Source organism: Ranitomeya variabilis, chromosome 6, assembly GCF_051348905.1.
Source record: "Ranitomeya variabilis isolate aRanVar5 chromosome 6, aRanVar5.hap1, whole genome shotgun sequence".
In the NCBI taxonomy this organism is placed as follows: domain Eukaryota; kingdom Metazoa; phylum Chordata; class Amphibia; order Anura; family Dendrobatidae; genus Ranitomeya; species Ranitomeya variabilis.
In genome coordinates, this window is record NC_135237.1 from 328,501,809 (window position 1) to 328,529,081 (window position 27,273).

At 45.5% G+C, this 27,273-nt stretch overlaps 1 protein-coding gene across 1 annotated transcript in view; it reads right to left on the reverse strand.

The window, feature by feature from the left end:
- The window catches only part of PXDC1 (PX domain containing 1), an 82,586-nt gene extending 57,561 nt beyond the window's left edge, over window positions 1-25,025 (reverse strand). The window contains exons 1-2 of the mRNA XM_077269802.1: window positions 24,316-25,025; window positions 2,941-3,032 (exon numbers count right to left, since the gene is read on the reverse strand). Of these exons, the coding sequence (XP_077125917.1) occupies window positions 2,941-3,032; window positions 24,316-24,571 (348 nt within the window). The 5' untranslated portion in view covers window positions 24,572-25,025. The remainder of the gene's footprint in view (window positions 1-2,940; window positions 3,033-24,315) is intronic.
- Window positions 25,026-27,273: the final 2,248 nt, after the last annotated feature.

Genomic DNA, 27,273 nt, shown 5'->3' on the forward strand with positions numbered 1-27,273 from the left:
CACACCCCTAACCACAACCCTAACCCCAACACACCCCTAACCCTAATCCCAACCCTAACCCAACCCTAACCACAACCCTAACCCCAACACGCCCCTAACCACAACCCTAACCCCAACACACCCCTAACCCTAATCCCAACCCTAACCGAACCCTAACCACAACCCTAACCCCAACACACCCCTTACCACAACCCTAACCCCAACACACCCCTAACCCTAACCATAACCCTAACCACAAGCCTAATCTTAACCCTATTTCCAACCCTAGCCCTAAATCCAACCCTAATTCCAACCCTAACCCTAAGGCTATGTGCCCACGTTGCGGATTCGTGTGAGATTTTTCCGCAGCATTTTTGAAAAATCCGCAGGTAAAAGCCACTGCGTTTTACCTGCAGATTTCCAGTGTTTTTTGTGCGGACTTCACCTGCGGATTCCTATTGAGGAACAGGTGTAAAATGCTGCGGAATCCACACAAAGAATTGACATGCTGCGGAAAATACAACACAGCGTTTCCGCGCAGTATTTTCCACACCATGGGCACAGCGAATTTGGTTTTCCATAGGTTTACATGGTACTGTAAACCTGATGGAAAACTGGTACGAATCCGCAGCGGCCAATCCGCTACGGATCCGCAGCCAAATCCGCACCGTGTGCACATAGACTAATTCTAAGGGTATGTGCATATGCTGCGGAAAACGCTGTGGATCCGCAGCGTTTCCGCAGCTGCGGGTCCGCAGCAGTTTCCCATGAGTTTACAGTTCAATGTAAACCTATGGGAAACAAAAAACACTGTGCACATGCTGCGGAAAAAACTGCGCGGAAACGCAGCGGTTTACATTCCGCAGCATGTCACTTCTCTCTGCGGATTCCGCAGTTTTACAGCTGCCCCTATAGAAAACCGCAGTTGTAAAACCGCAGTGAAATCCGCAGAAAAACCGCGGTAAATCTGCGATAAATCCGCAGCGGTTTTGCACTGCGGATTTATCAAATCCGCTGCGTAAAAATCCGCAGAGGACCAGAATACGTGTGCACATAGCCTTACCCTAACCCTAATTCTAACCCTAACCCTAACGCTAGTTCTAACCCTAGTTCTAACCCTAACCCTAGTGGAAAAATAAGAGTAAATATATTTTCTTCATTTTATTATTGTCCCTACCTATGGGGGTGATAAGGGGGGGGGGATCATTTACTATTTTTTTTATTTTGATCACTGTGATAGGTTTTATCACAGTAATCAAAATGGCCGGCAGATTCGGCGGGCGCACTGCGCATGCGCCCGCCATTTTGGAAGATGGCGGCGCCCATGGAACAGACGGACGGACACCGGGAGGCTCGGTAAGTATGAGGGGGGGGGATTGGGGCACAGGGTGGTGATCGGAGCACGGGGGGTGGGATCGGAGCACGGGGGGAGCGGACAGGCAGACGGAGGGGAGCGGAGCACAGGATGGAGGACTGGGGAGTAGACCGGTGGCGGAAGGGGGGGGCAGATCAGGGTTTCCAGCCATGGCCGATGATATTGCAGCTTCGGCCATGGCTGGATTGTAATATTTCACCACTTTTCAAAGGTGAAATATTACAAATTGCTCTGATTGGCTGTTGCACTTTCAACAGCCAATCAGAGCGATCGTAGCCACGTGGGGGCAAAGCCACTCCCCCTGTCCCTGCAGATCGGGTGAAATTGGAGTTAACCCTTTCACCCGATCAGCAGGGACGCGATCCCTCCATGACGCCACATAGGCGTCACAGGTTGGATTGGCACCGACTTTCATGACGCCTACGTGGCGTCACAGGTCGGGAAGGGGTTAATAAAAGTATGAGTTTTCATGGAAAAAACAAAATTGTCTGGGTGACTAAACTTTTGAACGGTAGTGTAAATTTTGCATTTAATATGGAAATCAAGGTCCCAGAGTCGAGGAAGAGTGGAGAGGCACACACTCCAAGTTGCTTGAGGTCTAGTGTGAAGTTTCCACAATCAGTGATGGTTTTGGGGAGCCATGTCATCTGCTGGGGTAGGTCCACTGTGTTTTATCAAGACCAAAGTCAGCGCAGCTGTCTACCAGGAAATTTTTTAAATCATTTTTCAAGCTGGTGTTATAAAGTATTATAATTTACTGACATAATGACTTTTGGGGTTTCATTGGCTGTAAGCCATAATCATCAACATTAACAGGAATAAACACTTGAAATAGATCACCCTGTTTGTAATGACTCTGTCTAATATACGAGTTTCACTTTTTGTATTGAAGAACTGAAATAAATACCGTAAACGTTTTGATGATATTCTAATTTTGTGAGAAGCACCTGTAAATAACTAAATACAATAATATTCAAATATCATTAAAAATCCAGTTTAAAAATATGAGAGGTCAATAAGGAAAATACAAGGAAAAAGTGAGGGGCAAATCTCATGGCAATGATATGATTAAGGTGCAATACATCTCAAATAACCAAGAAATAAGTTCACAAAAAGTGATGTAACAGTAATGATTTATAATGAGCACACAACATTAAGATCTGATAATCAGATTAAATAATAAATATTAGTCAATAGCTTGATCCACTCAGAGAGAAAAATAACTACTGGTATATTATAGTAATGTTAAGGATTTATTTCTGAGCCTGGTTTTGAAAAAAAAAAGACCCACTGTAATTGTTTCTTAGGAGCTGCAGTGTTTCACTTCTCAAAACATTTTTTTATGCAAAGAGCACCAAAGAGACACTTTGTCGCACACCAAACTCTCAAAATTTGCAGAAGATAGAAGTCCGTCAGTTCCATCTTCTACTATCCATCTGGTGCCAATGTATGGTGTGTTGGACAGAAGAGGCAAGTAATTTATCACTTGTGGAAGAGCTATATGAGTTGATCATACCTTGTACTTTTTCCCTTTAATTCCTGGTGGCTATAGTCTATTTTCTATAGCTGCAATCAAAGATACGTACTTTACAAGGCATGTTGATCACAGTCTTCAATAGTTTCTCCACTTCATTGAGTCTTGCTTCAATTTCATGTGAATCCTTAATTGTAATAAGCCCTAAAAGATAGTATTCATACAACAATTAAGATATGGGTGCACCTTTTGTAAAACTAAATGTAAAAATGTAATTTGTTATAAAAGGTATTATTTGTTTATGCCATTTTTTTGCCTTTTCGAACAGATAAACTCTAGTGTTCACCATACACATTAAGTTCAGCTGGCAGGGTTTTAGTAAGTAATAACAATTTTGTCCTTTTAAAAAAAGATGACACAATTGTAGATCAGAACCTTTTTATTGCTTTCAGAAACAGAAGTAGACTTTCAGCAGTTTGGGATCTGTATATATGTTTCAATCTGCCCCGTGCTTTATAAGAAAATTACATATTTAAAAAAATATATAAGAATTAAAGGGAACCTGTCACCCCGTTTTTTCAATATGAGCTAAAAATAGCTTTAGATAGGGCCTGAGCTGTGCTTTATAACTGTGTCTTTATTGTCCCCTGATTCCCCACCTTTGCTGCCAAAATACCTTAGTAAAGTCGCCGTTTTCGCCAATTTCCCCATCCAGAACTTCTTGCATAAGTTTTGTAGATAAGCAACTTACGCAAGAAGTTCTGGATGGGGAAATTTTACCGGCATCCAGCACAACACCATTTGCATAGCCAGACTTCCGGGGCACACAGGTTACAGAGAAGAGCCGCGCATGCGCAGAGACGAGCTGTATGCTATGACCACAGTTGGGCAAAGCATAATGCGCAGGCGTGACATTAGACTTAACTGCGCAGGCGCAAAACACTACGCAAATGCCGGGAAGAAATTACTTAGGGAAAAGCAAGAGGTGGGGGAGAAACGGCGAATTCACAACGCCCATTTGACCAGACCGCTGTGATTGACAGGCGAAAACGGCGACTTTACTAAGGTATTTTGGCAGCAAAGGTGGGGAATCAGGGGACAATAAAGACACAGTTATAAAGCACAGCTCAGGCCCTATTTAAAGCTATTTTTAGCTCATATTGAAAAAACGGGGTGACAAGTTCCCTTTAAGGGTCAATAGTGACTTGTAGGATTGCAGGCTGCTTCCAATAGGTGGCGCTATAGAGTTCAAGTCCTCTCCCTCTCTGAAGAGGCGATTTGCATAAGCATGCATGCCAGAGCCGGTATGTCACTCTCCACAAGGTGAAATGTTACCACTTAGACCTCAGTCCAGAGTCTCTCACCTAGCCAAACCAGTTCTCATACTTTGCACTGATGAAGGGCTAATAGCCCGAAACACTATCTGAAAATTGAGATTCTGATTTGGCTTTTGTCCTAAGTCACATTTCAAGGCCTGTTAAAGGGTCAATAGTGAGTTGTAGGATCGCTGTTTCCAACAGGTGGCACTATAGAATTCAAGTCCTCTTCTGCTTGGAAGAGGCAATTTGCATATTAAATTTCCCAGAGAAGCATAAAACGGTGAATAAGCCTCCTTACCTTGGCATGTCGTAGTCAGTATGTCACTTTCCACAACAAGAAATGTTACCCCTTAGACCTAAGAATTTAGGGACGCTCATCCACCCAATGGCAGAGTTAGGCTAGTTTCACACTAACGTTTGTAGGAGCTGCGGAGGGCTGCGGACTTCTTACGTGAAGCCCCGCCCTCGGCCGCACCTCCGCCGCTAGCTCCGCCTACTTCTGCATGCGGCCTGTGTACCTATCTTTAACATTAGGTACGAAGGTCATGCGGCTGTATGCGGATGTTTCCGCATGCGTCGTTTTGACGATGCGGAAAAAAAAAGAAATTGCTACAAGCTGCGTTCTATGATGGTCGCCGCATTGTCAAAACGACGCATGCGGAAGCATCCGCATACAGCGGCACGACCTGCGTACCTAATGTTAAAGATAGGTACGCAGGCCGCATGCAGAAGTAGGCGGAGCTAGTGGCAGAGGTGCGGCTGAGGGCGGGGCTTCACGGAGGAAGTCCGCAGCCCTCCGCAGCTCCTACAAACGCTAGTGTGAAACTAGCCTTACTGATTTTATACATTTGACAGTTAAAGGCAAATAAAAAGAAGAGTATGTAAAAGGGCTATGTGAAAAAAGACTCCAGATTATAGCCATCATATTATGAACATTTTTAATAATGTCCTTGGATATAGGGGTTGTCTGAGACTTAACAATTGTTAACCTATCCATGCAATAGATAATCCATATGAGATCAGTGGAGGTCCAACACCAGCACCCCCATCAATCACCAAGAAACCAAGTAAATGGGAAATAAGTGCAGTACTAGGCTATGGCCATTAAACAATGTATGGGGCTGTGGGATTCTGCTCTGTATATTGATTATTCCGCTACAACAGATGATCGGTGGGGGTGCCGTCTGTAGGTCCCCAAACCGATCTAATATTGATGACCAACCCTACAGATAAGACAACCGCTAAGTCCTGGACATTCCCTTTAACCCAGAAGTACATGAGAAAATATGAAAGTTTGTAATATATGATATTAGTGTAAAATACAAAGTTTCCCACTTTCCAATAACCGGCTCTACCATTTTTTCTACCCATAAATATTCAAATTCAATGGTTCTCAACTTGTTGTCTTCTTGCTGTTGCAAAACTACAAAAAAAATGACATTTGGCTGTGCATGCTGGGATTTGCAGTTTTTAAACAGCAGGAATGCAATAGGTTGTGACACGGGACTACAGTAATACACTAAATCGATAACAGGTAGTCAAAGGTGAATACAGTCTCTTTTATGAACATAAAATAAGTCAGCCCAACCTGACCTGATCTCATGTACATGGTTGTTAACTCTGGCAGACATTGGAGTAAAGAAGGATTGGACATTTTGAATTTCAACATGCCCATCCTACCTGAGGTGTGTAGATGGAGGGTTCAAGAGCATGGCTGATGAGGGAAAAATAGCTGTTGGCTGACAGCTATGTCAAGCACTTGGTTGACAGCTAAGTAATAAGCGCTTGGCTGACAGCTAAGTAATAAGCGCTTGGCTGACAGCTAAGTAATAAGCGCTTGGCTGACAGCTAAGTAATAAGCGCTTGGCTGACAGCTAAGTAATAAGCGCTTGGCTGACAGCTATGTCAAGTGCTTGGTTGACAGCTAAGTAATAAGCGCTTGGCTGACAGCTATGTCAAGCGCTTGGTTGACAGCTAAGTAATACGCGATTGGCTGACAGCTATGTCAAGCGCTTGGCTGACAGCTAAGTAATAAACGCTTGGCTGACAGCTATGTCAAGTGCTTGGTTGACAGCTAAGTAATAAGCGCTTGGCTGACAGCTATGTCAAGTGCTTGGTTGACAGCTAAGTAATAAGCGCTTGGCTGACAGCTATGTCAAGCGCTTGGTTGACAGCTAAGTAATACGCGATTGGCTGACAGCTATGTCAAGCGCTTGGCTGACAGCTAAGTAATAAACGCTTGGCTGACAGCTATGTCAAGTGCTTGGTTGACAGCTAAGTAATAAGCGCTTGGCTGACAGCTAACGCTAAGTAATAAGCGCTTGGCTGACAGCTATGTCAAGTGCTTGGTTGACAGCTAAGTAATAAGCGCTTGGCTGACAGCTATGTCAAGCGCTTGGTTGACAGCTAAGTAATAAGCGCTTGGCTGACAGCTATGTCAAGCGATTGGTTGACAGCTAAGTAATAAGCGCTTGGCTGACAGCTATGTCAAGCGATTGGTTGACAGCTAAGTAATAAGCGCTTCGCTGACAGCTATGTCAAGCGCTTGGCTGACAGCTAATAAGCGCTTGGCTGACAGCTATGTCAAGTGCTTGGTTGACAGCTAAGTAATAAGCGCTTGGCTGACAGCTATGTCAAGTGCTTGGCTGACAGCTAAGTAATAAGCGCTTGGCTGACAGCTATGTCAAGTGCTTGGTTGACAGCTAAGTAATAAGCGCTTGGCTGACAGCTATGTCAAGCGCTTGGTTGACAGCTAAGTAATAAGCGCTTGGCTGACAGCTATGTCAAGCGATTGGTTGACAGCTAAGTAATAAGCGCTTGGCTGACAGCTATGTCAAGCGATTGGTTGACAGCTAAGTAATAAGCGCTTCGCTGACAGCTATGTCAAGCGCTTGGCTGACAGCTAAGTAATAAGCGCTTCGCTGACAGCTATGTCAAGCGCTTGGCTGACAGCTAAGTAATAAGCGCTTGGCTGACAGCTATGTCAAGTGCTTGGTTGACAGCTAAGTAACAAGCGCTTGGCTGACAGCTATGCAAGTGCTTGGTTGACAGCTAAGTAATAAGCGCTTGGCTGACAGCTATGTCAAGCGCTTGGTTGACAGCTAAGTAATAAGCGCTTGGCTGACAGCTATGTCAAGCGCTTGGTTGACAGCTAAGTAATAAGCGCTTGGCTGACAGCTATGTCAAGCGATTGGTTGACAGCTAAGTAATAAGCGCTTGGCTGACAGCTATGTCAAGCGATTGGTTGACAGCTAAGTAATAAGCGCTTGGCTGACAGCTATGTCAAGCGCTTGGTTGACAGCTAAGTAATAAGCGCTTGGCTGACAGCTGTCATGATCTCTGCAAGCAGAGATCATAGCAAGCCTATAGAGGGACAAGCTCTCGGAAGATGGAACTATACTGACCATGAACTAAGCCTGCCGCGCAACTAGAAATAGCCAGGTAGCATATCCTATTTATCGCTAGATGCCCAGCTCTGGCCTAAGACCTAAATAGCTAGCAGAGGGAAATATAAGACCTGGCTCACCTCTAGAGAAATATTCCAAAGAAGACAGTAGCCCCCCACATATAATGACGGTGAGTTCAGATGAAACAACAAACGCAGCAGGAAAATAGTCTTAGCAAATTTGAGGTCCGCTTACTAGATAGCAGAAGACAGATAGTATACTTTCATGGTCAGCAGAAAAACACTAACAAAACACCATCCAAAGATTACCTTAAACTCTGGCATTAACTCATAACGCCAGAGTAGCAATCCCTGATCAACGAGAGCTTTCCAGACACAGTAACAAAACTTCAGCTGTGAACTGGAACAAATAGGCAAAACAAAACATGGACAAAAGTCCAACTTATCTAGTAGTTGTCTAGAAGCAGGAACAAGCACTGAGAGGCATCAGATAACATTGTTGACCGGCAAGAAACCACCAGAGAAATGAGCTTAAATAGCGACACCCACTACTGATGGAACCAGGTGAAACAGGAAAGAGGATGACAAGTCCAATTCCACAAGCGGCCACCGGGGGAGCCCAGAATCCAAATTCACAACAGTACCCCCCCCTCAAGGAGGGGGCACCGAACCCTCACCAGATCCACCAGGGCGACCAGGATGAGCCCTATGGAAGGCACGAACAAGATCAGAAGCATGAACATCAGATGCATTGACCCAAGAATTATCCTCCTGGCCGTAACCCTTCCAGTTGACCAGATACTGGAGTCTCCGTCTGGAAACACGAGAGTCCAAAATTTTCTCCACAACGTACTCCAACTCACCCTCAACCAACACCGGAGCAGGAGGCTCAACTGAAGGTACAACAGGTACCTCATACCTGCGCAATAACGACCGATGAAAAACGTTATGAATGGAAAAGGACGCAGGGAGGTCCAAACGGAAAGAAACAGGATTAAGAATCTCCAATATTCTATAAGGGCCGATGAACCGAGGTTTAAACTTAGGAGAAGAGACCCTCATAGGGACAAAACGAGAAGACAACCACACCAAATCTCCAACACAAAGCCGAGAACCAACACGACGATGACGGTTGGCAAAACGCTGAGTCTTCTCCTGGGACAACTTCAAATTGTCCATAACCTGCCCCCAGATGTGATGCAATCTCTCCACCACCGCATCCACTCCAGGACAATCCGAGGATTCCACCTGACCGGAGGAAAATCGAGGGTGAAACCCCGAATTACAGAAAAACGGGGACACCAAGGTGGAAGAGCTGGCCCGATTATTGAGGGCGAACTCTGCCAATGGCAAAAAAGCAACCCAATCATCCTGGTCAGCAGAGACAAAACACCTCAGATATGTCTCCAGGGTCTGATTAGTCCGCTCGGTCTGGCCATTAGTCTGAGGGTGAAAAGCAGACGAAAAAGACAAATCTATGCCCATCCTAGCACAGAATGCCCGCCAAAATCTAGACACAAATTGGGTACCTCTGTCAGAAACAATATTCTCAGGAATACCGTGCAATCGGACAACATTCTGAAAAAACAGAGGAACCAACTCAGACGAAGAAGGCAACTTGGGCAGAGGAACCAAATGGACCATTTTAGAGAAACGGTCACAGACCACCCAGATGACAGACATCTTCTGGGAAACAGGCAGATCTGAAATAAAATCCATCGAGATGTGTGTCCAAGGCCTCTTAGGAATAGGCAAGGGCAACAGCAGTCCGCTAGCCCGAGAACTACAAGACTTGGCCCGAGCACAAATGTCACATGACTGCACAAAGACTCGCACATCTCGTGAAAGGGAAGGCCACCAGAAGGATCTTGCCACCAAATCCCTGGTACCAAAAATTCCGGGATGACCTGCCAATGCAGAAGAATGTACCTCAGAGATGACTCTGCTGGTCCAATCATCCGGAACAAACAGTCTATCAGGCGGACAACGATCCGGTCTATCCGCCTGAAACTCTTGCAAGGACCGCCGCAGATCAGGAGAAACGGCCGACAAAATTACTCCCTCCCTAAGGATACCTGTGGGTTCAGAATTACCAGGAGAGTCCGGGTCAAAACTCCTAGAAAGGGCATCTGCCTTAACATTCTTAGAACCCGGTATGTATGACACCACAAAATTAAAGCGAGAAAAAAATAAAGACCAGCGCGCCTGTCTAGGATTCAGGCGTCTGGCAGTCTCAAGATAAATCAAATTTTTGTGGTCAGTCAATACCACCACCTGATGCCTAGCCCCCTCGAGCCAATGGCGCCACTCCTCAAACGCCCACTTCATGGCCAAAAGCTCCCGATTCCCAACATCATAATTCCGCTCTGCGGGCGAAAACTTGCGAGAAAAGAAGGCACAAGGCCTAATGACGGAGCAGTCGGAACCTTTCTGCGACAACACTGCCCCAGCTCCGATCTCCGAAGCGTCAACCTCAACCTGAAAAGGCAGATTCACATCAGGCTGACGCAACACAGGGGCAGAGGCAAAACGGTGCTTAAGCTCCTGAAAGGCCTCCACAGCATGAGGGGACCAATTAGCAACATCAGCGCCTTGTCTGGTCAAATCAGTCAGTGGTTTAACGACATCCGAAAAACCAGCAATAAATCGGCGGTAAAAGTTGGCAAAGCCCAAAAATCTCTGAAGACCCTTAAGAGAGGAGGGCTGAGTCCAGTCACAAATAGCTTGCACCTTGACGGGATCCATCTCAATGGAAGAGGGAGAAAAAATATACCCCAAAAAGGAAATTTTCTGGACCCCAAAAACGCACTTAGACCCCTTCACACATAAAGAATTAGACCGCAGAACCTGAAAAACTCTCCTGACCTGCTGGACATGAGAGTCCCAGTCATCAGAAAAAATAAGAATATCATCCAGATAAATTATCATAAATTTATCCAGAAAATCGCGGAAAATATCATGCATAAAAGACTGGAAAACTGAAGGGGCATTAGAAAGACCAAAAGGCATGACCAAATACTCAAAGTGGCCCTCGGGCGTATTAAATGCGGTCTTCCACTCATCCCCCTGCCTGATCCGCACCAAATTATACGCCCCACGAAGATCAATTTTAGAGAACCACTTAGCACCCTCTATACGAGCAAACAAATCAGTAAGCAATGGCAATGGGTATTGATACTTAACAGTGATCTTATTCAGAAGCCGATAATCAATACATGGTCTCAAAGAGCCGTCTTTTTTTGAGACAAAGAAAAACCCAGCTCCCAAGGGAGAAGAAGATGGACGAATATGTCCCTTTTCCAAAGACTCCTTTATATATTCCCGCATAGCAGCATGTTCCGGCACAGACAGATTAAACAAACGACCCTTTGGATATTTACAACCCGGTATCAAATCTATGGCACAATCGCACTCACGGTGCGGAGGTAACGACCCAAGCTTGGGTTCGTCAAAGACGTCTTGATAATCAGAGAGGAACTCAGGGACTTCAGAGGGAATGGACGACGAAATAGAAACCAAAGGTAAGTCCCCATGAATACCCTTACATCCCCAGCTCAACACAGACATTGCTCTCCAGTCCAAGACTGGGTTGTGAGACTGCAACCATGGCAATCCCAGTACCAAATCGTCATGTAAATTATACAGCACCAGGAAACGAATAATCTCCCGGTGATCCGGATTGATACGCATGGTTACTTGTGTCCAGTATTGTGGTTTATTATTAGCCAATGGGGTGGAGTCAATCCCCTTCAGAGGAATAAGAGTCTCCAAAGGCTCTAAATCAAAACCACAACGATTGGCAAAGGACCAATCCATAAGACTCAGAGCGGCGCCAGAGTCAACATAGGCGTCCGTGGCAATGGATGACAAAGAGCAAATCAGGGTTACAGACAAAATAAACTTAGACTGAATGGTGCCAATGGAAACAGACTTATCAAGCTTCTTTGCACGCCTAGAGCATGCTGATATAACATGAGAAGAATCCCCACAATAGAAACACAATCCATTCTTCCGTCTAAAATTCTGTCGCTCGCTCCTGGACAGAATTCTATCACACTGCATACTTTCTGGCGTCTTTTCCATAGACACCGCCAGATGGTGCACCGGTTTGCGCTCCCGCAGACGCCTATCAATCTGAATAGCCATTGTCATGGACTCATTCAGACCTGCAGGCACAGGGAACCCCACCATAACATCCTTAACGGCATCAGAGAGACCTTCTCTGAAAGTTGCCGCCAAGGCGCACTCATTCCACTGAGTAAGCACAGACCATTTACGGAATTTTTGGCAGTAAACTTCAGCTTCGTCTTGCCCCTGAGATAGTGCCATCAAAGTTTTTTCCGCCTGAAGTTCCAAATGAGGTTCCTCATAAAGCAAGCCCAAGGCCAGAAAAAACGCATCCACATCGCGTAACGCAGGATCCCCTGCTGGCAATGAGAAGGCCCAATCTTGAGGGTCACCCCTGAGCAAGGAAATCACAATCCTAACCTGCTGAGCAGGGTCTCCAGCTGAACGAGACTTCAGGGACAAATAAAGCTTACAATTATTTCGGAAATTCTGGAAGCTAGCTCTATTCCCTGTGAAGAACTCCGGCAAAGGAATTCTCGGCTCAGATACCGGAGCATGTACCACAAAATCTTGTAAATTTTGTACTTTCGTGATGAGATTATTCAAACCCGCAGTTACACTCTGAAGATCCATTATTGTCAGGTGCACACAGAGCCATACAGAGATTAGGAGGAGAGAGAGAAAAAAGACTGCAGCAAGGCAGGCTGGAGGAAAAAAAAAAAAAAAATTCCAGCAGACTTCTTATAACTCTCCTTTCTCAACCTGGGTCATTAACACTTTAGTGGCCGGTCAAACTGTCATGATCTCTGCAAGCAGAGATCATAGCAAGCCTATAGAGGGACAAGCTCTCGGAAGATGGAACTATACTGACCATGAACTAAGCCTGCCGCGCAACTAGAAATAGCCAGGTAGCATATCCTATTTATCGCTAGATGCCCAGCTCTGGCCTAAGACCTAAATAGCTAGCAGAGGGAAATATAAGACCTGGCTCACCTCTAGAGAAATATTCCAAAGAAGACAGTAGCCCCCCACATATAATGACGGTGAGTTCAGATGAAACAACAAACGCAGCAGGAAAATAGTCTTAGCAAATTTGAGGTCCGCTTACTAGATAGCAGAAGACAGATAGTATACTTTCATGGTCAGCAGAAAAACACTAACAAAACACCATCCAAAGATTACCTTAAACTCTGGCATTAACTCATAACGCCAGAGTAGCAATCCCTGATCAACGAGAGCTTTCCAGACACAGTAACAAAACTTCAGCTGTGAACTGGAACAAATAGGCAAAACAAAACATGGACAAAAGTCCAACTTATCTAGTAGTTGTCTAGAAGCAGGAACAAGCACTGAGAGGCATCAGATAACATTGTTGACCGGCAAGAAACCACCAGAGAAATGAGCTTAAATAGCGACACCCACTACTGATGGAACCAGGTGAAACAGGAAAGAGGATGACAAGTCCAATTCCACAAGCGGCCACCGGGGGAGCCCAGAATCCAAATTCACAACAGACAGCTATGTCAAGCGCTTGGTTGACAGCTAAGTAATAAGCGCTTGGCTGACAGCTATGTCAAGCGCTTGGTTGACAGCTAAGTAATAAGCGCTTGGCTGACAGCTATGTCAAGCGATTGGTTGACAGCTAAGTAATAAGCGCTTGGCTGACAGCTATGCCAAGCGCTTGGTTGACAGCTAAGTGATAAGCGCTTGGCTGACAGCTATGTCAAGCGATTGTTTAACAGCTAAGTAATAAGCGCTTGGCTGACAGCTATGCCAAGCGCTTGGTTGACAGCTAAGTAATAAGGGCTTGGCTGATAGCTATGTCAAGCGATTGGTTGACAGCCAAGTAATAAGCGCTTGGCTGACAGCTATGCCAAGCGATTGGTTGACAGCCAAGTAATAAGCGCTTGGCTGACAGCTAAGTAATAAGCGCTTGGCTGACAGCTATGCCAAGCGCTTGGTTGACAGCTAAGTAATAAGCGCTTGGCTGATAGCTATGTCAAGCGCTTGGTTGACAGCTAAGTAAAAAGCGCTTGGCTAACAGCTAAGTAATAAGCGCTTGGTTGACAGCTAAGTAATAAGCGCTTGGCTGACAGCTATGTCAAGCGATTGGTTGACAGCTAAGTAATAACTGCTTGGCTGACAGCTAAGTAATAAGCGCTTGGCTGACAGCTATGTCAAGCGATTGGTTGACAGCTAAGTAATAAGCGCTTGGCTGACAGCTATGTCAAGCGCTTGGTTGACAGCTAAGTAATAAGCGCTTGGCTGACAGCTATGTCAAGCGATTGTTTAACAGCTAAGTAATAAGCGCTTGGCTGACAGCTATGTCAAGCGATTGGTTGACAGCTAAGTAATAAGCGCTTGGCTGACAGCTATGCCAAGCGCTTGGTTGACAGCTAAGTAATAAGCGCTTGGCTGACAGCTATGTCAAGCGATTGTTTAACAGCTAAGTAATAAGCGCTTGGCTGACAGCTATGCCAAGCGCTTGGTTGACAGCTAAGTAATAAGCGCTTGGCTGATAGCTATGTCAAGCGATTGGTTGACAGCCAAGTAATAAGCGCTTGGCTGACAGCTATGCCAAGCGATTGGTTGACAGCCAAGTAATAAGCGCTTGGCTGATAGCTAAGTAATAAGCGCTTGGCTGACAGCTATGCCAAGCGCTTGGTTGACAGCTAAGTAATAAGCGCTTGGCTGATAGCTATGTCAAGCGCTTGGTTGACAGCTAAGTAAAAAGCGCTTGGCTAACAGCTAAGTAATAAGCGCTTGGTTGACAGCTAAGTAATAAGCGCTTGGCTGACAGCTATGTCAAGCGATTGGTTGACAGCTAAGTAATAACCGCTTGGCTGACAGCTAAGTAATAAGTGCTTGGTTGACAGCTAAGTAATAAGCGCTTGGCTGACTGCTATGCCAAGCGATTGGTTGACAGCTATGTCAAGCGTATTACTGGCTTTGGCCTCTCTGAGACTCATGCTGTGACATGGGAGGAGATCTTGGAGACAGTATGTTGGTCACATCACAAAAGATTCTCCATCTTCTAATCAGAAATTGCCCAACTTTCATTGGCATTTCAGAAATGTTGTGAAGTAAAAGTAAAGATCCAAATTAGGCAACTAATAGCAAACCGACAGTGGTTCTAATGTAATCCACATTATCAGGAGCCTCCTGCCTGTCCATAATAGTGCCCCTCTTCACTAGTGAATGAAACATTACACAGCTCCCAAAACATTTTTCATAGACTGTCACAAATCCATCTTATTAAAGTTTCCTCCCTATTAATTTCCCCTGGCTTAGAAATATAAGACTGCTGATAAGTTAAGTTTTAGTGAAAACATCCCACTCTCCTTTGTGTAAAGAGTAGATTACTCCATGTAAATTATTCAGTAGCTTGGAAGCAAGTTATAAAGCAGGTTTCATTATCATACATTTGGCAATAGCCAAGACCCGCGGCTCTGTAAATCATGCATGGGCATGCTGAAAGGAATACAAAAACAAATTCACTGACACTAAATATATTATTTCTACATATCCACCAACAGAAAGGACATCATGCTTCCAAAAATGACATTATACAACGTGTCATAGTTACATGGGGAGACCGAGGAAGGAAAATACAGTACCTACAGTCTGTGAGGCCAATGAGGATACGGATCTGAACAGATGTAAAAAGGAATTTGTATAAATGTAGGATCGAGAGGGGAGACAGGAGACCCCGACATCACAAACACCAGCACCTCGTCAGCAATATGTTCTAGAAGAGCTCCATGACGAGTCCATGTGGCTTTAGGTGCCCACACACCTTCTTAGGCCTCCGTCACATGTCCATGTTTGCAGTACGTGCGGAATTCATGTTTTTCACATGCACCCTCTATAAGATAAGCTGCTATGCACATGTCTGTGTGACCCACACAGAGACATGTCCATTTCTTTTCTTGCAGAATGGATGAAAAGGGCCTATACAAGTCATTGGGTCCGTGTAAAACATGTACAGCACATGGATGGTATCAGTGTGCTTTCCATGTGCTGTATGTGTTTAACACTGTAAAATACAGAAAAAAATTGTAATTACTTTTTCTTTTGACATACCATAAAAACACTGATAGTACACTGATGGCACATTGATGGCACTCTGATGACACACTGATGACATTGACGGCATATTGATCGAATACTGATGGTACACTGATGACACTGAGGGCACTCTAATAAGGCTAGGTTCACATCGCGTTAGTGCCATCAGTTTAACGGATACTAAGCGACACTAACTAATGTAACGGATCCATTAATGCAACTATTGCCATCCATTATCGTAACGCATCCTAATGCATGTCAAAATCGGCATGCGTTAGCTATGGTCCGTTACTTTGTGACGCACCTTTGAACGCGGTCTACCGCGCTTTCGGGTATGTTAGGTCTAACGCACAGCAAACTGACGCATTCACTGTGCATAGACCTCAATTACTAATGCATGCCAACGCAATGGTACCATGCGTTGGCGCATGCGTTAATGCGATTGTAGAAAAAAAGAGATTTTGGGCATCAGCGTTAGCGCATCCGTTTAACGGGTCCGTTGAACGGATGGCACTAAAGCGATGTGAATCTAGCCTAACACAGTGATGACACATTGATTGAATACTGATGGCACTCTGATCACACACTGATGACACTGATGGCACACTGATCCAAAACACTGATGACGCCGGTACTGTTTTTTCCGGCACCGCTTTTGTATTGATTTGAGAAGGGGACCTTTCATAGCTTCCGGACAGGCACACCACCAGTCCCTCCTGCCCCTATGTACATTAGCTCAACCAAGAGGGAAGGTGTCTTTAATGGGGAGAATGCTGGCAGATCGCTCTGAAGGCAGCTTGTCTCCTGTGAGATACTGTGAGAACAGTGGATCAGGCATACTGAAAGCCAGCAGGCACAAATCCTTTGTTCTCCCAATACCTGCTCTTGGATGAGAGTAAGAACAGTCCTACTCACATTAGATGATCGCCCAGGGCTCGGGTTATCTCATCTAACGTGTATGGGAACCTTTATTAGGCTACTTTCACACATCAGGTTTTTGCCATCAGACACAATCCGGCGAAATTTGAAAAATATGGATCCGGCAAAATTTGGAGCCGGATCCATTTTTTTCTCATAGACTTGTATTAGCGCCGGATGGCCCAAGGTTATATCCGTTTTTCTCCGGATCCGTCAAAAATTGGAGAGAACGCACAGAGGAACGTTTTTTGTGTCCGTCTAAAAAATGGCCAGCGACGGATCCAGCGCCATGCGGCTTTTGCTATAATGGAAGAATATGGTGCCGGATTCCTCAAATGAGTGAATCCGGCGACCGATTCCTTTTTTTTACATTGAGCATGCCCCGTAGCTGGATTTTATATTCTCTCTCCTCTCTCTCTCATGATTACAGCTCAGACCTCAACCATCTGATAGTAATGGCCTGTCCTAAGTACAAGTCATCAATATCAAAGTCGTAAGTCGGTCTATTTTATACTGACTCCACCAAAATGGACACTGACTCCACAACCCTGCAATAAACATGAAGAGAGAGATTTTTTCCTGAAAGGAAAAATGGGTTCCGGGCATGCTCGGTTGCAAAAAAACGGAATCTATCACTGGAATCCGTTTTCGGACGGACAGCGACAGATCCTGCGCCCATAGGCTTCCATTATAGCCAATGACGGACGCCGCAGGATCCGTCACTGTGCGTCTTTTCGACGTACACAAAAAACGTTAGTATGTCTGTTGTCTCCGTCCGACGGACAACGACTTTACGACGGATCCGTCGTTTGACTGATGAAAAGGAAGGCCATCTGTCACAATCCGTCGCTAATACAAGTCAATGGGAAAAAAACGGATCCAGCAGCAACATTTGCTGGATCCATTTTTTTCTAAAAATGATGGATTGTGACTGATTCTAAAAAACGGATGTGTGAAAGGAGGCAATCAGAGCTCTGCCTGTCTCATTTCAATAACTAAGCCAGCCCCCTTCTCCAGAACCCTTCCCCATCACAGCCTATGCTGATATTTTGACATTGGCTTTCTTAATCACAAGGTCATAAGTGGTCACATTTTGCTCTTATTTTATTTCTGCTGCTCCCCTGAATATATATATATTTTTTTCTGATTCCTCCGTACAGTTCTATAAATATTGGACTTTTCATTTAGGGCACCCAATGTGCTACCTTTATGGCCTTTATAGTGGGGCTGGTCGCGGGATCCTCTAGGAGCGTGTCTTCAGTCAATCACCCTGAGAGCAACAGCCTCTTGATAAAAAAAACATAAAAATGATCATAGGAGCAAAAACTGGTCACTGTGACCTGGTGATGAGGGATCTTTATTTAAGGGCACGTAGCCTTAAAGGGATGATCCAGCACCGCTCGCTTCCGCATCTGAAGGCGCTGCATGGCATCTATCAGCTGCTTGATAACCCCCGTGTATGAATATGGAGCACATACTGAGACATTAACCCTAGATATGCCCCCAAATATATCTGGCTCAGTGGATGAATAGCTTCCAGCTCTGTATAGACTTAGGAGCTAAAGTTGAAGTTAGAAGTAAAGAGCGTCCCGGGCAGGCTGCAGCGGCAAACAGAGGGTCTCTGTCAGTAGCTGGCAACTCAGCGCCACTTCTGTGCCAAGTATACAATATCTCTTTCAAGGCGACAGAAAAGGGACAACACAAATTAGTAATGTGAAGCTAAAAAGAAACTGAGACAATCCACAAGTCCAGAGCAACAGAGAAAAAAGTGAGAGGAGGGCTTTTTAGGCACATAAATAATTGATCTGAATGTCATTACTTAAGTGCATTATTTGCATGTATATTCCCATCATTTTATATGGACACCCCGTTATAAGGCCACTTTTAGTGCAATATTGGGTGCAGGTATCTATATTCCACCACATATTCGTGTTCATAGTCGTGTCATAACATAGAACGGGGGAGGAACATCACACTGCTAGATGTTGCTTCCCTTTAAAAGGAAAACATCACCAGGTTTTTCCCATGCAATCTGAGAGCAGCATGATGTAGGGGCAGAGACCCTGATTCCAGTGATGTGTCACTTACCGAACTGCTTACTCAGCAGAAGATTCACTCGAGGACTAGTAAACCTGCTTCTATGTAGTCCTCCATATTCATGAGCTCTGTATAACCCCAGTGTCACCACTGATCGGCAGTTTTCTGCCTATGCACAGTATACACAGAAAGCTGTCAATCAGTGGTATGGGCGAAGTTACAGCATTCAGATAACTGCTAGATCTGAAGTAAAACAGTGATTTCATCAAAACTGAAAGCCCAGTAAGTTACCCATCACTGGAATCAAGGTCTCTGCTCCTATATACCTGGTGACAGATTCCCTTACAGAGCCCTGAGATAGGGCTAATAGCTGGAGTCCCTCTTTAATTATTATATTGAAAAGAATTATCCGTACAGGCGTACACACAACCCTTTTAAAACCCATTCCAAACCTTAAAATTATTCCAGAACATTTTTGATCAAAAATTGCACAAATCCCAGCTGCTGGCCAGGAAAATACAGGTGCAACAATGTCCATAGGTTTCCAAATATCTGGGCAGGTATGCTAATTTCCAGAGGAAAGTACAGATGTTACTGGAGATACGTCAAATGAAATTCCAAGGGGGCATGGCTTATAAGACTCCATTCTTTATCAGATGGATTTTGGTAAGGAGCAGCACCCCCTGTGGGGCAATCATTAAAAAGACTACATAAAAGAAACCTTAAAAGGGTTGTTCAGTCTTCTTATAAAAGGCTGCAGTCACTCTATGTGACTGCAGACTTCTGAATCCTTGCAGTGCACCGCACACTGTCAGCATTCTCCTGTGTTCCCAGTAAGAGCAAGCGGTCGTGCAAGTATACAATACGTATATGTCTGGCCACATTCTGACTAGACGTGCTCGGTCTCACTCAATACAAGTGACATGAGCAAGTCTAATCAGCATGCGACCACATTAATGCACATGGCATACTTACAGTCACGTGACTGCCCGTTATCACCAGCAATGTAAGAGAATCTTGACAGCGTGCAGAGGACACACTGCGAGGATTCAGAAGTCTGCAGTCACATAAAGTAACTGCAGACTTTTAGCAGAAGTCCGGACAACATCTGTAAGGTCGCCATACACGTTTGATAAGGGATGATCGAACAATTGTGTAGACGACACATACAGGTGCTTATCACAAAATTAGAATATTATCAAAAAGTTGTAAGCCATAATCATCAACATTAACAGAAATAAAGACATGAAATAGATCACTCTGTTTGTAATGACTCTATATAATATGAGTTTCACTTTTTGTATTGAAGAACTGAAATAAATTAACTTTTTGGTGATATTCTAATTTTGGTAGAAGCACCTGTATGTCCCCCATCTCCCTCATACACCGGGAGGTAGAGCTCTATTACTATTACAGAGCCACTGCCAGACTAATCTGGTGCCATTTTATCTCTCATAGAATAAAAAGAATCTGCAGATGGAGATCTGACAGGCTGGATCCTTCTCTCCCCTGACATCATCTGTTACAGAGCCGGGAGGTCTCCATACACATTAGACTGTTGGACGATTCTGTCAATATTGTCGTTTTAGGACAACTTTAGTCTAACATGTAGGGGGCGTTTACTGTCTGTGGCCACCTAAGATGAAACTCAGAAAAGTCATGTTTGACTTTGTAATTCCTTATTGCCTTTGCTGTTTCAGAAAGGAAATAAATCCACTCTTGATTTCCACTGTATTCTCCATGTCAGTTCAGCAGGGACAGCTAAAATAAAGGGGTTTTCTAGGACTCTGATAACAACAACCTACCTTTAGAATTAGGCCATCAATATCAGGTTGCTGGGAGTCCGACACCCGGCACCCCTGCCGATCATTGCAAAGATAGGTCGTCCATATCACAGTGATGGAAAAAGCTTTTAGTATCTGCCAGCCAATGATTTGGGGGATATTGCTTTACACATTCTGATCCATTTGGACAACAATTGGGTTTCCTCCGGGTACTCCGGTTTCCTCCCACACTCCAAACACATACTGATAGGTAATGTAGATTGTGAGCCCAATCGGGGACAGTGATGATAATGTCTGTATAGTGCTGTGGAATTAATGGTGCTTTATAAGGGAGTAAAATAAATAAAATGTGTTTCCCCCGGAGAAAGACCAAAGCCAGGGGTGTCAGCATTTTATCCTCTCTCCCGAATCTCACCTGAAATGAGTGCGCAGACATTTGGGGACGCCAACAGCTACGTATGGCCACTTATAGGGAAGGAAGCTCAGCTTATAGCCGTATATGTGAATATAACAGATAAAGAGAAACCTAATAAGACCGAACATGTTCTTCACTATTTGGCCTTATGATGCTTTTCAGTGTAGAAACTTCTCCCACCAGGAGCACATCACCCACCCCAGCTCTGGTGACTGTTTCCTCCTCATCGTTATATGGGGGAAGGGTTGTTACAGCGTTATAACTGTTCATTTTATTAGGATCTCAAGTAATTCCAGTGTCCTATATCTACTGTATGTACCCTGCATTCAGATCCCGTAGTAGTTACGGATACATGGAAACATCCAACCTATGCTCAACAGGAGAAATAGGCTACTTCATATCACGCCTATAAAAAGCCTGGGCTCACACATAAAGATTCTGCTCCTAAATCAGACGGATAAAGAAATATCACCATTTGGTGCAGCCCTGATTTCCATAACCGTTTCTATTGTCCGTCCGGTGAGTAGACCTCACAGTGGCATTACCATTACCTACCTATTCTGCGCCATGTAATTATGATCATTCTACAGATTTCCAGCTATACAATGAACAAGACTGATTTTAGGATCAGATCCCACAGATGCGTCACGTAGAACATGGGGCAGCTAAAAAGGAGTCGCCTGGAATATCGAATAAGGCTTGGGATTAATGGGGATTTGGGACCAGTGACTGCGCAACACAACCCTGCCAAGTCACAGGGAATGATCCAGAATGGGGTGACACTGCCACCCACAAGTGACAGTGACCCACAAGTGTCTGTGACCCACAAGTGACTCTGACCCACAAGTGTCTGTGACTACAGCCCATAAGTGACTGTGACCCACAAGTGACTGTGACCCACAAGTGACTCTGACCCACAAGTGTCTGTGACTACAGCCCATAAGTGACTGTGACCCACAAGTGACTGTGACAGTGACACACAAGCGACTGTGACCCACAAGTGTCTGTGACCCACAAGTGACTCTGAGCCCCAAGTGTCTGTGACTACAGCCCATAAGTGACTGTGGCCCACAAGTGACTGTGACCCACAAGTGACTCTGACCCACAAGTGTCTGTGACCCACAAGCGACTGTGACCCACAAGTGTCTGTGACCCACAAGTGACTCTGAGCCCCAAGTGTCTGTGACTACAGCCCATAAGTGACTGTGACTCACAGATGTCTGTGTCTGCAAACCACAAGTAACTGTGACACACAAGGGACTTTGATCCACAAGTGACTGTGACAGCAACCCACAAGTAACTCTGAAATACAAGTGACTGTCACTACAATCCACAAGTAATTCTGACCTACAAGTTAAAGTCACAGTGACTGCCACCCACAAGTGATAGTGACCCACAAGTGCCTGTGTCCCAAAAGTGTCTGTGTCTGCAACCAACAAGTAACTGCAACCCACAAATGACTGTGACCCACAAGTAACTCTGAAATACAAGTGACTGTCACTGCAATCCACAAGTTATAGTGACGCACAAGTGACTGCATCCCAAAAGTGTCTGTGACTGCAATTTACAAGTGACAGTGACACACAAGTGTCTGTGACTACTGCTGACAATTGTCTGCAACAGGAACCCACAAGTGACTGACTGACAAATGACTGTGACCCACAAGTGTCTGTGACTCATGTTAGCGCTGACCTTCTCTTCTATGGACAATTATCCTCACAGATCTGAAATGCCTGGAGGGGCTTCATCAGAGAACATACCCCAGTCCTCTGCAGTCCAATCCCTATACTTCCTGTAACATTATTGTCTCTAATGAAGCCCCCTTCAGACTGTTTGGGACTCTGGAGGAATGATATTCAGTGTTAGAAATGGCGACACAATTCACATGTGAGGCTGTTTATCATCCACGGTAGCGGCTCACTTACAGTTTTGCCAAAGATCACTGCCATGAACAAAACATAGTATGTAATCCTCCTCCAAGAGCAACTTCTCCCAACCATCCAGGAGCAATGTGGTGATGAACATTGCTTCTTCCAGCATGATGGAGCAGCAAATCACAAGACAAAAGTGATCAAGTGGTTCGATGAACGAAACATTGAAATTTTGGGTCCATGGCAAGGAAACTCTTCAGATCTCAAGTCTCCAAAAGTGGAAGTGTTGGAAAAAAAAAGGTCAGCACCGTAAATATTGAGTCTTTGTATACACTTGATACATTTATCAACAAAAGTGTAAAAAGTATTAATTCTAATAATTGTACTTCAGTGACCATAGAAATATCTGACTAATAGATCTAAACCACTGGAGCAGCAGACCGAGTGGCCACAACTGTAAGTGGACTGGATACCAGACTTAGGGCAGATTGGTCCCCGCGGTCCGGTCCGTCAGTGGCCCCGGTAATCTCTGGCTACTAGATGGAGCCCCACAACCTGCCTCACCTTCCATCACCCCGGTAATCTCTGGCTACTAGATGGAGCCCCACAACCCGCCCCACCTTCCATCACCCCGGTAATCTCTCGCTACTAGATGGAGCCCCACAACCCGCCCCACCTTCCATCACCCCGATAATCTCTGGCTACTAGATGCCCCACAACCCGCCCCACCTTCCATCACCCCGGTAATCTCTGGCTACTAGATGGAGCCCCACAACCCGCCCCACCTTCCATCACCCCGGTAATCTCTGGCTACTAGATGGAGCCCCACAACCCGCCCCACCTTCCATCACCCCGGTAATCTCTGGCTACTAGATGGAGCCCCACAACCCGCCCCACCTTCCCTCACCCCGGTAATCTCTGGCTACTAGATGGAGCCCCACAACCCGCCCCACCTTCCATCACCCCGGTAATCTCTGGCTACTAGATGGAGCCCCACAACCCGCCCCACCTTCCATCACCCCGGTAATCTCTGGCTACTAGATGGAGCCCCACCACCCGCCTCACCTTCCATCACCAGCGACTCTTCTTTTGATCAGCAGGTCCTAGTGCAACGTTAAATGAGCGTCACATCGCAACGTTGAGGCAAATCCAAAGGAGAGTCGTGGATGCCGGGAGTTTAGAGGCGGTTCCCAGGACTCCTGGCCGGTGGCCACAGACTGCTGAGTAGCCTTATGGAGCCGGCCCTGCGAAGCGATTTGCGCCATCTCTACTGAATGCCATTGTAGCAAACACTCAGCTGTGATCAGTTAGTTCCATACTGTCAATGTAAGAATGAGCCTGCTCATTGGCAGCAAGCGGAGATATTGCAAATACACTTTTTTCCCCATAAAACATGAACCTTAGAGCAGAAAATGAGATTCCACAGAATATACCGCACAATACATTACATCGGGGTTATACAATCCCATTGATGGCGCGGAGCTCACGGTCTTGTGCGGATTTTCCTTGCGGATGTCCCTATTCATGATGTTCCGCAATGTGTGAACGCGGCCCTGGGGTCCAGCACTCTGCCCACCCATCTAGGGGGACACGGCACCCACCTTCCAGCAGCGATGTCTGCGCCAGCTCCCCCCGGTCCTCCGGGAAGGACTCCAGCAGCCTCCTGAAGAGTCGCCCCAGGTCCGAGTAACTCCTGTGGAGGTAGAGGATGTTCCTGTCCGACCACTCGGTCCGGATCTCGAAGAATTCCTCCTCGTCCCCTTTGCGGTTAATGATGAGTCTCCTGATGCCGTTCACCCAGCAATCCTTCACAAACATGTTCACCAGGGAGGTGCCCTCAAACACGGCCGATGCCATCCTCAGCCCACATCCCCACCCGCGGGCACAACGTGGCAGCCCTGATGTGCCCAGCTGTGGCGGCAGTAACTAGATCCCGGCGCTCGCTCCCCGGATCAGTGGCACACAGGACATTGTAAGTGACCCTGCGCCAACTTCTCAGCACATCCCGCCAGCTCCGCCGTCCTCCCTGTGCCGCTATGTCCTCCGTATACCGCTATGTCCTCCGTATACCGCTATGTCCTCCCTGTGCCGCTATGTCCCGACATTCCGGCTCAGTCGTCACAGGGATGCTGTCAGGGCAGGGGCGATGGCAGGCTACGTGTAACTTGTTGTCTCCCACCCCCGGCTGGGAGCTGCTGTCACCGGACCTCCCTCCGCCCTCAGTGCAGCGCTGCCAGGAAGACTCTGCAGGATGAGGAACTTTGTGTGGAGGAGAGAGGCTGAGCGCTGTGAGGAGGAGGAATGCCGGCTCTGCTCTGCACACTGGGCCGGCTGCTTCTCGCCTCATGTCACATGCCAGGGCGCCCTCACACGGTGCCGCCCAATGCATGGAGATGTGCCTATGGCTGCATCACACAGGGCTCACCCTGCCTGGCCATGAGAGATGGCCTCCCCACTGCCAGCCATGGCTTCCATCACATGAGGTGGTATTCCTGGCATGTGTTGTGTGGTAATTATTACCCCAGGACATGATTAACTAGAAGGGATCTTAAAAGTAGAGTAAACTACATTAGACTACGGTCGATGCCAGACAAAATGAACGCATATGGGGGTCCCCAGCAGTTGACATCAGGGCGGTTACCCCGCTCCGCCAGGCGCATCTCTGGCACTCCCTGACAGGCACAACTTAGAAAACCATCTATAGTATATCATTATCTCAATTTCTAGGCTCTAAAAGTAATCAGTGACCTTCATAGGGATGTATTAAAAAAAAGCGTACACAAAATCAGATGCAGAAAAAAAACAAAGTACCCAAATTTCCGAACTAATGCCAGACAGCCTCCAGTTTACAGGACATAACTATTACTAAACATTAAAATTAGGAAAAAAGGTAATTGTAAGGCACTTAGTTACCGGGGACATTCACTCAGACGTTGAAAGTTCATCAGAAGAAACACATTGGCAGAGAGAAAAGCAAGGTTGGCATCCTATTATCATATCATAGATTATTATTACGTGTTCGGGCCATTTCTAAGAAAACCCTCTTATTTGTACGAAATATCTACAGACTTTACATTATTCATTCAGAAAACCAGCAAAAATAAACAATTGTGATGAAAAACCCCAGAAAGAATGAACCTTCAACAGGGCGAACCTTCAAAAGCGAGAACGTTCAGGCGCAATGAGCCTGAGAGACCACAGATGTCTCATCTGCTCTCCGCAAGGACGGCGGTAACTGAGTGAGGGGGGTTCACGCAGCACCTAAGGATAGGAAGGTACTGGCAGGGGCGGGATCGGTGACACCAGGTGACATAATGATCTGTAGGATATTCTTTCAACTAAAGATCGTTAATCTGACTATCGTCTGAAAAAGTCAGAGGTGGCCCAAGTCATTTCAATCGATGACGGTCTATGTTTAGTTCTTACGTTTTTACCCAACAAACAATGGTTTTGGTTAAAATTGTTCCTTTTCATTAACTTTAATCCAGTCTGCATGGAGGGACTGAAAGGGGTTATTGGATTATTTTGTCTTCAGTGGCGCATTGCTTACCAGCCTCCCATCTTCCTGCTTGCCTGTGATTGGAGTGCTACTGATTGATTGACAGCTCAGACCAGTGGCATGGTTGCCTCGCTGGCCCAAACTGTGCACTCTCTTGTGGGGCAAGCTAAGTCAGCATGGACTCTGCAGAATGGAAGGCGCATAACGGATCTGAAGCTGGCCAGCTACAGCCTGCTTCTGGGCAACATTTACAAGCTCTGTAGCAAAGAGCTTGTAAGTGCTGCACTCCTTACCAAGGGAGGCCAGCCATCGGCCACCACTGATAGACTGCAGACATAGAAATAAAATTAAAAATCCCTCCATTTTTGAGAGTTGAGAGAATTTTTAATAACAAGTGAATTGCAAGTTCCTTGTTCCTACGAGTACTTTGCAGTTTTAACCAATTAAGATTATGAGATAATCCCTTTAAGATTTAGCTCCCATATATTCAGCCATTGATTGTTGGGTTTTTTCCTTCCAGAGTGGTAGTGAAATGCTAAATATAAACTGACAGCAGAGCTGATCCCAATAATCACGGACCAGTGACCAACATTGTCATCAGTTATGTCTGACTCAGACATAAGACAGCTTGTCTGGGAACCCAGCCCTCGGCCTCGTTCACACTTCTGTGACTCACAACCGTGTTCTTCCAGTGTTTTTCAGGGATAGAACGCCTACCCATAATAGTCTATGTGGCTTTTCACATCTCCGTGTTTTTTTGCGGATCAAGTTGTCACTAAAAAATATACAAAAGGAACATGGATGGAAATCACCCATACAAGTAAATGGGTCTGAAAAATCAATGGCAGCACACATTGTCATCTGTGTACTGTCAAATGTAATGGACATGAGTAGATTTGCAATTTATTCATTTTTTCAAGAAAAAAAATCACTGATGGTAAAAATTGACATACAAACCAAGCACTGATGAATCCAAAGCACTGACAAAATTCAGACTTTTTTTGTGCACTAATCTGAATGACGCCTGAATATGATCCCTCTATAGATCCAGCCAAGAATG